Raw genomic sequence first — 10,535 nt, 5'->3', positions numbered from 1 at the left:
ACCAGATTAGGACTAAAGGACAAACCATGTAAGATTTTAGAATATATTGTGTACAAAACTCTTCAATTTTAAAGATAAAGGACACCGTTTAAAATTTGGTATAAACATAAAGGTTAAAACTTGCAATTTACTCCAAAAAAGTTAGTACTCAAATGTGTTATTTTCAATAAACCATAAGGACTATCTGTGTAATTAACTCTTCATAACTTAATCATTTTTTTTGAACGGCTATACTCGCACCAAATCCGTCTATAACAGGGCTCAAACGCTTGACCTCAAGGAAGCAACATATTAATTCCAATAGCTTTGCCAATTGAACCCAACCCCGTATACATCTATTTTAGATGACTGAAAAGACTATATAATCAAATATTAATTTCTCATAATTAGTTGTAATAGGCCCCTATTAAAATGCCATACGTCTATTTCAAATGATTAATCAAATATTTCCAGTGGCGTACCCATGAATTATTTGTTGGGAGCACGGATGAGTAGTTCAAGCATATTTTCAAGGGGTGCGGTCGGGTTTTTGTCTAAAAAATACACAACTTTTTTTTTCAAGGGGTGCGGGCCCGCACACCTAGGGCTCTCATAGGTCCGCCCTTTCATACTTCCATATAAAACAGTAATAGGCCCCCTATTAAAGCGCCATACGCCTAGTTCAGATGATTAATCAAATTTCTCTTTAGGGGAACTTTTTATCATTTTCAACTATATCTATAAATGACAAGTTAAATATATTCACAGATTAGGCAAGAAGACTATAATCAAATATTAGTTTCTCACAATTAATTGTGAACTTATAGCTGTGTCATTAATAATTGATTCTAACACCCTTCAAAGTCCAATAATAATCCAGATTATCTTCATTTGCAACCATGTGCAATGTGGGCCAACAATTTAAACATAATATCTCTCCACCAAATCGCTATTGCCCAATTAATGGGATTAGAAACAACTCAGCCCATCAAAGACTTGACATGTTGGTTATTAAATGCATCTAGCAAGTTAAGAAATGGACATGTACGAAAAAGCCTAACCGGAAGTTCGATCGCCACCAAAACCCGAGTCTAAGTACCCGGCTCCATTCAGATGACTGACATCCCCCCATGATTTGATGACCCATTTGTCGGGATCCGATAAGTGTAATACATTGACTGAAACATTCAGTATCCTTCCAGCTCGGCGTCCTGTACCTAAAGAAGCCCGCTCGTGAAGTGCTCTGATCACACCGCCATGAGTGACCACCACAACCCGCTCCCCTGTCGTCTCAACAATCATTAATGTAAGTGAAAACTAAAAAGGATGGTAAGAAAATTTTTTACCTCGGTGTTTACTGCCAATCGCTTGCAATGAATTTGTACAACGTTTATAGAGTTGATTCAGGCTTTCACCACCACCCTATATAAACAATAAACCGGTGAATGATCTTTTTTTCTTTTCTTTGTGAACAAGAAAAAACACACCAAGTATTGAAATCGGTAGATTTCGTTTGTTATAAAGTCATTCCAGATATAATGGAATGTGTTAACTATTTATAAAACCAACTGTTAATAAACATGACCGAACCAGAAACTTACTGACCAGACATTGAACTATTACTTTCAGTGGAAGGGATAACTTCAACCCGTTTACCAAGAAATGGGTTGATTCGGGTTACATTGGAGAGAGGCATAAAACCCGAACCCGGAACCGGTTCCTACCCTACCCGAACCGCGGATACAGACCAGTTCCAGACCCGGCCGAAGAAAAAGAAACCGAACCAGAACCACCAGAACCGGTTCCACCTCTGCCCGGTCAAAACCCGGACCCGAACCAGCCAAAACCCGAAAAAACCCTGGCCAAACTAGTCAAAACCAGGTAAAAAAACCCAAACATACCAAAACCCGAAAAAACCCTGGCCAAACTAGTCAAAACCCGGTAAAAAAAACCAGAACATACCCGGAACCGGTTCCTACCCAGAACCGGTTGTTAACTTTGTTGACCAAAACCAGACCCGGTTTCGGTTCTATAAAAACCCGTTTTATGCACCAATATTGTACCTTTAATGAGTCAAAATAGGTAATCTTTAAAAACATGCTTAGAAAATGGGACGCGTCTAGAGTGATCCGAAGTGTTTAAATGCTTACAACCTCTTAAATCGCCTTATTTTATAAAAGAAAAAGATTTGTATTTTTATAAAATAGTTTTGTAATCATATTTATACATTGATTACTTAGAACTCAAGAAAAAGAAGCATAAAAGTGTTCCCAGGCCAGCTGTTTTGACCAGTACCAAAAAAGAATGTTCTGACCCACATGTATATTTTACCACCTCTAAGTCTCACTATATTTACCAAGATATGTTATAACCGGTTTCATAGTAAAGACGCAGAGAGTCTCTGCTTACAGGAATTTCAACGTCATTTCCATGAGACTGAAGAGCTTCATATGCCTTGGTTTTCATTTTGGGTGCGTCACTGTATACAAGACCTTGAAGATCACCTAAATGTCTCTCTCTAAGGTTGGGATCTTGAATTACCTGACAACATATAGGAAGATGGCAAAGCGGGTATCCTGATTAAAAAGTTAAAAAACGATGCTACAACTTTAATATCAAATGCACCATTTAATTCTCAGTCAGCAATTCCTGGTGGCGATATTTTTGCTAGTAATTAGGTATTCATCTAAACAGTGATAGATTCTCTATTCTACAAAAAAAAATTCACCAACAAATTTTAGAGATGACATCACCGTTGTCAGAGGGGCTTGAAACTCGTTTCACCTCGAGGCTTACGCCTCGTGAGGCGAAGAGAAAACGCCTTGAAACTCGTTTCCGTTTTTTTAAACCTTGCACCCGTGGACGTAGGTCAGTTTAGACCGAACAACGTGTTCGTTTATTTTGCTTTTGCGGTTTCATATTCATGTTTGTGTGTGCTTGATCCTAACAATCACATGCTAAATGTGAAGCATATACCATCCTACCATGCTAGTCAATTGCACTATCTTCTATGGTTTCTTTTTACTAATATATTACAATGGTACATGCTTTTGTGGTTATGTCGTATGTCATTTGCCTTGATTTCATGGGAATGCCAGAATTTCAACAAAAAAAAAAATATTTTCTATTGTCTCTATCTTCGGGGATCACAAAACAAAAAAGATAGATTCTTTTTGTTTTCTCTATTCCCGTCTCTCTTTTCCATATCTCCATATCTTTTCTTATTTAGGAGTGAAAATGAATAAAAATGTATATCAAGAAAAAAAGGAGGTTTCAAAATTAGAAAATCCAACTTACCAGACACCAGTAGCCCTCTAATGCCTCCTATAGTCCTATTAGTCTAATGGATCATATATGTGAAGAAATTATAAGTGGTTATTGGAATGATACCTGAAGCCCTCCACATCTACTTGCAATTGTCTCAGCAGTTTCAAGAGCTCTTTTCAGGTCAGATGAATATACGGCAGAAATTTTAGACTCTCTTGATAGTCTTTCAGCCACCTACAACAAGATTGCACATTTACGGGTTACTACACAGTTGCTGAATTTTATAACAGGAAAGATAATTTCAAGTATTTTGTCGATAAAAAGTACTTCATCCGTTGCAAATTTTAACCGTCCACATTTCTATTTTAGTTTGTCACAAACAAGTGTCCGCTTGCAAAATAGTTTACCAAGTTTTATCATTCTACCCTTAATTACACCCTGAAGAGTTAATCCTAATGATTCGGCTAAAATTATGGGATGCGATAAACTTAAAGAAAAGATAAAGTTGTGTGAGCCGATAAAGAGAAGAAAATAATAAATATTAGTTAGTTGTTTAAAGATATTATTAGTTTGAATTAATAGGTTTATCTTGTTAATTGGTTAACAAGTATTAGAGTTGGTATTGGTTTAAGATAGCTTGTTTAGCAAATAATTAGTTTAGTATAAATAGATGGGTTAGGTTATTTAATTACTTGGATGTTTTGCTTTGTTCTTTATTAATATATAAAAGAGTTGTGAGGAGTTCTCACAAAATCGTTGTGTTGCTGCGTTTTCGATCCAGTTGATTCCAACACACCCTTTCACAAAACCGCATTAATTGTACATGCTAAAACTATATGTGCTTTAAAGAGTACCTAAACCTATGTACATTCATTACCAATACCAACTAAACCTAGCAAATTGTCTTTTAGAAGATTACAGATGTAACTTACTGCAACTGCTTGCTGTCTTCCGACATCATTCAGGTCAATATCTAAATGTCCCTGGTCATCATAAAGAAAAAAAGTTTCTTAGAAGCAACATCAAAAGCCTATAAGAACTATGAACAAGCTTTGGAAATGAGAGGATTTAAAAAAGTAAATACAATTCATGGAAACAGAAAGATGCAATTAGAAACTAGAAGTATTCACTTTTCTTAGATGAGGAAGCTGACATCAAGATCTTTCAAAGAAGCAGATCCAGGTCCATGAGTTAATTCACATGTTCTAAGATCATTAGATACTTTGATGTCAAATGTGCTAACACCATAACCTATTCTACATTATATAAGCCCTTTTTTCATACTAGGACAAAAAACGCTGACTTAGATCATCATTTTGTGTATGGAAGGTTCATCAAAGAATACTAGATCCTACTACATTGCTTCCAAAGCTTTATCAGCAGATGTCTTCTTTAAAGACGAGTGATATGCTCACTGGTCAATCAAGGATGTGGTTTGCAACATTTTGCCCCATAACTTGTGGTGAGTGACAATAACAGTCGATGCACCAACTTACTTCTCAAATCATCCACATGATTCTTTTTAAACAAAAAGGATCAAAAGAGTAACATAACATCACTTGGCAATTTAGAAAAATAAGTCGTAAGATGGTTGAGGGATACGATCAAAAGAGTAACATAACATCACTTGGCAATTTAGAAAAACAAGTTGTAAGATGGTTGAGGGATACATCTTGTATTGTTTTTATCTATTGGTAATTCAGTCAGTTAATTACGATTTTCACATATGATAATTTAGTGATGACAGGACATGTTGCATGTGTAAAACTGTAGAAGATGCTTGAATGGGGGGATCTAATCGGGCCTCATAATACTGCATTCATGTTATGGGTTGGTTAAGGCCGTGGGGTATGGTGGGGCTTGGGTTGGGCTTGGGTTGGGGCATTTGTTGACACGTGGAATGGGAGCCCCCCCACCGCCTAGTGACGTGTCCGCGGGGTATGGCCGGGCGTGGGTTGGGCTTGGGTTGGGTGCACCACGTGACAGATTATTAAAAAAAGATATTACAAAAGGGTCAGCGAATAGGAGCAAGCCAGCTAGCATGTCACCCCGCCCCACGCCCGGCTTGAAACCCAAGCCCCAAGGGCCACGCCCCAACCCAAGCCCACCCGGGGTGGTGGCTTGGGCGTTTTCCCCCAACCCAAGCCCCATACCCCATAGCCTAAGTGTGCATCAGGAGACCAGATTACCAGATATCTATTTTTTTACAGTAAAGTTGCAGATGTATCTAGCATTCTAGCTATACCTATTCAATACTATACTTGACATGTTAACAGCTTTACATCATCTTTACACTGAAGTAAAACTTAAGAACAAAAACTGAAAGTAAATCTGGTCACTTTAAGACGGTTGTTAGTCATTTGTGTTCATATGAATAATGAATATAACACCGTGTGACACCCCTTGTTAATTTTACACATGTTACTTACAGCTTCACTAAAAGAGGTAACTAACCAACGGCAACAACCACATCAAAAAACATTGTCCCTATGATCAACACATTAATTGGCAACCTACTGTAGATATTTTATAAGAGTACAGTTAATATATATCATCAAAGCTAGAAGCTAAATCAAACCAGTCAAATCTGTAGGATCGGATTCTGACCCAAACGAGTCGTTCAGAGGCTTTCTCCTTGGTTTCAGGTGCGGAATAACAAGAAACTAAGGTAGAAACAGCAGGCAAATCACTTTAACTACTTGTTTATTGATTTGACACTGAATACACGTTAATTCTCGCACCGGCAGCACTTCGGTACGATTTCTACACCCTCGTTTTTTTCTGGACCTCTCCAAGGGTATTTATACAATTTCTGGTCCACCCCAACGTCACGTCCGAATAAGTGGACCAGACCTTAAGTTCTGGACCTCTCCAACGGCATGTCCGTATAAGCGGTCCAGAACATTGCCGTATAAGCGGTCCAGCCTCTAAAACACATAAACTCTCTAATTTTCTCGTAAATCACGCCCTAATCTATACAATACAATGTAAGACTCGATCTAAGACGAAATCAACAGATGTCGTGCACCAACAAAATCATTCCACATATTTCAAAACATGTTATTAAATCATTTACATCAAACCTGAATTCTTTTCTCAGCATTCCACTCCGTTTCACCATGGCGTATAACAATGATTTCCGTAAAACTCCGATCAACAGAATCACGTTCAACACCAGTACTGAAACAAATAAAAAAACTCCACAATTAAAAGTTTTCACAAACAGAATCGGCTTCAGTAATTAGTCCTAGAAGTTATCGACAATGTAGCTGCTACAATCCACACAACAAACGTACATAACAATCTGTATGTATCGATCATGTATACACACAACGCTTGCTTAATTGAATTGAACTACTGACCTGAAATTAGTGTCGGCCATCGGAGAGATGACGGCCGTGACGCTGAGAGGAGGAGGAGGAGCGGCGGAGATGCTGCCGTATCGTGTATGTCGCCGCCGCTGGAGGAGGAGTTTGTTGGTTCCGTTAGGGTTTGAAAGCTTCAAAAGATTGTGACGAGAGATTAACGGTGACAGGAAGACGGCAGGTGATTCTAACTGACGCCAGGTGCGCAGTGCGCCCATTCACCTTTCAACGTAATTAGGTACGTTTCAACAGTTAACTATCCTCAAGACGGGGATTTACAAATTACCCCCTTATGTTTCTTTTACGTTCATTTTTACCCTTTGTTTCTTTTACTTTCATTGTGACTCAATGTATGAGAAAGAACAACACATGCACACAAACACTAATATACCCATAAATTTTTTTTGGTGGTTGGATTTTTTTTGTGACATTAGCTATCAGTACATAGTTTTGGACTCGGGTCAGTCACATAATAAAAAATAAAAAATACTAAATTAAATTTCAAATACATAATAACAGTACGATAATTGTCATTAGAAATGTATAATACAAATACAATATCTTTATGGTTGCATTCTACAGTTTTTATCCATATACCTTTATTAAGATAATTGGGTTTTCTACCCTTTTCGTAATTTTGTCATAGGTACAAATCTTCAAACACCATGTACAATGAAGCAAGCCATTTTAGAGGGGGGAAACTTGGACATTGTCCAAAGTTTTAAAACACTTTAAGCGCAATCTAGACATTTTATCCATGGAATCCATGCCCACTTATGTCTTCCATTAATTGAATTAAATTAAGAAATTATAATAATTAAAGTAATTAATTGATTAAATTAAAAGTTAGACATGCAACCTTTGAGATTTTCATGATTTAATAGTATGTATAAATATATAATCCATATACTACCTTATTAGGCAAACTAATTTTTCTACCCTTATGATAATTTTACATTCTGTACACATTTTAAATCAACATGTACAACATGGCTAAGCTATTTTAGAGAGGGTAAACTTGCATATTATTCAACAATTTAAGACACTTTAGGGATATTTTAGGGATTTCGACACCTTTGTAACCTATAATTAAGATGACATGTGAAGAGTCTACATTAATTGTTATTATAAATAAATTTATGCATTGTTTTGATACAATAATACAAAATTGTGATTTTACCATAATTACAATTTTTGAAGCAAGATTGGGTTCTTTTTTATGACATTTGGTTTGGTGTAGTGTTGTGTAGTGGGTTACACAGATGGGGTTCTACTAATTAAGATTTGTCTAAAATCCAAAGAAATATCATCAAGACAACATCGAATTATTACAGTGGTTACATAAAAAACTCTACTTTGTTAACCCGGTACAATTTTTTTTTAAATTATTATGCTGCCACCCTCTTTGCTACTACAATTATTAAGAGCAATAATAAATTATGGGCAACAAAACATGATATTAGAAATTGTGATATAAAAATTAATTTATATCAAGTACAATAAATACACAAGAAAGATGTTGAGTGACAATGAGTTATTTAGACCATCATTTATTTATTGTTTATAAATACAGGAGATTGAATGAGATTTATTGAAATTATGGTAGTTATTGTCTGTTGGTTTTCATCGGTTTTTCTTCCTACTTATTGCCGGTTGGTTTCGCCAAACTAAAATTAACCATATAAGTACTCGACATCTCCTCGAACAAATGAACACACAAAACTAGGAGTGGCAAAATGGGTGAGTTGGGTAAATAGGTTAGGATGAGTTTGGGTTAGAATGGGTTTGGGTTAGGATGAGCTTATTAAGAAATGGGTTACAATGGGTTTAGGTTAAGATAGGTTTTTGTCAAAATGAATTTGGGCATTGATAAAAAATTCTAAAAATCCAAAAAAATTATAAAAATAAAAAAAACATAAAAATAATAAAAAAATCCAAAGTAATTCTAAAAAATGAACAAAAATTCAAAAAAATATAAAAAATAAAAAAAATCTAAAAAATCAAAAAATCAAAAAAATCAAAAAATATTAAAAAATCCAAAAAATTATAAAAAATCATAAAAAATTCTAAAAAATAAAAAAATTCTAAAAAATCCAAAAAAAATTATAAAAAATCCACAAAATTCAAAAATATAAAAAAATTAAAAAATCTTAAAAATTCTAAAAAATAAAAAAATTTAAAAATCTTAAAAATAAAAAAATATATATAAAATCCAAAAAATAATAAAAAATTCTGAAAATTCTAAAAAATCAAAAAAATTGCTAAAAATCAAAAAAATAACAAAAAATAACAAAAAATCCAAAAAAATATAAAAATCAAATAAATTTAAAAAAAATTAATAAAAATCCAAAAAAATCAAAAAATAATCTAAAAATAATAAAAAAATCCAAAACATTCTAAAAAATTAAAAAATTCAAAAAATCAAAAAAATAAAAGAAAATCATAGAAATTCTAAAAAAATAAAAAAAATCTAAAAAAACAAAAATTCTAAAAAATCCAAAAAATTCTAAAAAAACCAAAAAAATCATAAAATATTCTTTAAAATAGAGAAGATTTCTTTAAAATCCTAAGAACTTTTTTTTATAATTTTTTGGATTGTGTAGAATTTTTATGTATTTTTTATACTTTTTTTGAATTCTTTAGATTTTTTAGTATTTTTTGATTTTTTAGAATTTTTTGGATTTTTTAATTTTGTTTTTATTTTTATAATTTTTTGGATTTTTTATTTTTTATATTTTTTTACAAATTTTTGGATTTTTTAGAATTTTTTGGATTTTTCGTTATTTTTTAGAATTTTTGATTTTTTAGAATTTTCTTATTTTTTAGAATTTTTTTTATTTTTGATTATTTTTTGGATTTTTATTATTTTTATTGTTTTTTATTTCTTTTTATTTTTAGATTTTTTTTATTTTTTAGAATTTTTTAGATTTTTTATAATTTTTTTTATTTATTATTATTTTTTTATTTTTATTATTTTTTTGATTTTATAGATTTTTTTGTTTTTTGTATTTTTTTGATTTTTTAGAATTTTTTGATTTTATTTGATTTTTTATTATTTTTTTTATTTTTAAAATTTTTTGGATTTTTTATTATTTTTTTGATGTTTTAGAATTTTTTGGAATTTTTATTATTTTTTTGATTTTTTAGAATTTTTATTATTTTTTTGACGTCTTAGAATTTTTTTAGATTTTTTATTATTTTATTTTTTATTTTTTTAGATTTTTTAAATTTTTTATTATTTGCTAGGCCTACACAAAACACTCTCGCGGTCTCGCCTCCGCTACTTCCGTTTTCCGGCTACATTAAAGGTCACCCAAACACCACCTTCATAAATTCCGGAGGAACCAGAAGGTATCTCCACCACCCCACAAGAGCTTAAGTTGTTAACTTTACTTTGAATTTACGGGGATCACTATCGCAACCTATTCAGGTCCATTTCTAGCAAATTGTTCGTATCAAATCTCTTAGACCGAGCTTCGATTAATCCCCAATAGCCATTGGTTTTCCAACCGTTGATCTAGCATTGAAATCCAAGGTAAACTTCATGTTCTCTGCGTAGTTTTAATTATTTGATTCATCGTAACATTAGCACTAATAAACTAACATAAAGGAGTTGAACGAATGCGATGATGCGCCATGTTAACATTAGCTATCTTGGAATACTAATTTTCTAGAACTTATTGCAGCTTGTGAAAGAGATAAAAATGGAGGGGTAAATAAACTAATGGTTTATGTTTCAGAATTTGCGCAAGGTTTCTGTGTGTTTGTGGCAAAGATATGTAAAACCATGACCATTTTTTTCTTTTTTTTTTTTTTTTGAACGGCAAATTTGGATCACTGACGGACCACTGAAGTATCATCGTGCCACCAGCAGAACCACCCGATCATATCCATCTCCACTAGGCAATAATGCTTAAACACCAT

At 33.2% G+C, this 10,535-nt stretch overlaps 1 protein-coding gene across 2 annotated transcripts; it reads right to left on the bottom strand.

The window, feature by feature from the left end:
* Positions 1-788: 788 nt before the first annotated feature.
* Positions 789-6,959, bottom strand: LOC110912471 (phosphoglycerate mutase-like protein 4). Of its 2 annotated transcripts, XM_022157200.2 has the most exons (7): positions 6,609-6,959; positions 6,330-6,426; positions 4,179-4,229; positions 3,370-3,480; positions 2,389-2,520; positions 1,326-1,401; positions 789-1,262 (listed from the first exon to the last, which is right to left on the bottom strand). In XM_022157200.2, the coding sequence occupies exons 1-7, from the start codon at positions 6,827-6,829 to the stop codon at positions 1,036-1,038; spliced, it is 915 nt and encodes a 304-aa protein (XP_022012892.1). In that variant the 5' UTR covers positions 6,830-6,959; the 3' UTR covers positions 789-1,035. The 2 variants fall into 2 exon arrangements, with proteins under 2 accessions (XP_022012892.1, XP_022012893.1); XM_022157201.2 differs by lacking the exon at positions 4,179-4,229 and having other exon boundaries at positions 6,609-6,952.
* Between the last annotated feature and the right edge of the window lie 3,576 nt (positions 6,960-10,535).

This window comes from Helianthus annuus, chromosome 15, assembly GCF_002127325.2.
Source record: "Helianthus annuus cultivar XRQ/B chromosome 15, HanXRQr2.0-SUNRISE, whole genome shotgun sequence".
In the NCBI taxonomy this organism is placed as follows: domain Eukaryota; kingdom Viridiplantae; phylum Streptophyta; class Magnoliopsida; order Asterales; family Asteraceae; genus Helianthus; species Helianthus annuus.
The sequence above is the reverse complement of the archived record's forward strand: the minus strand, read 5'-3'. Positions and strand labels throughout refer to the sequence as shown.

Bases quoted from the DNA above. Each gene is read 5' to 3' on its own strand.
- LOC110912471 (XM_022157200.2), bottom strand. From the start codon at position 6,829: ATGGGCGCACTGCGCACCTGGCGTCAGTTAGAATCACCTGCCGTCTTC. The intron at 2,521-3,369 runs GTATCATTCCAA...ATATGTTGTCAG, and splicing joins GTAGATGTGGAGGGCTTCAG to GTAATTCAAGATCCCAACCT. The intron at 1,402-2,388 runs GTAAGCAGAGAC...TTGTTTATATAG, and splicing joins GAAATGACGTTGAAATTCCT to GGTGGTGGTGAAAGCCTGAA.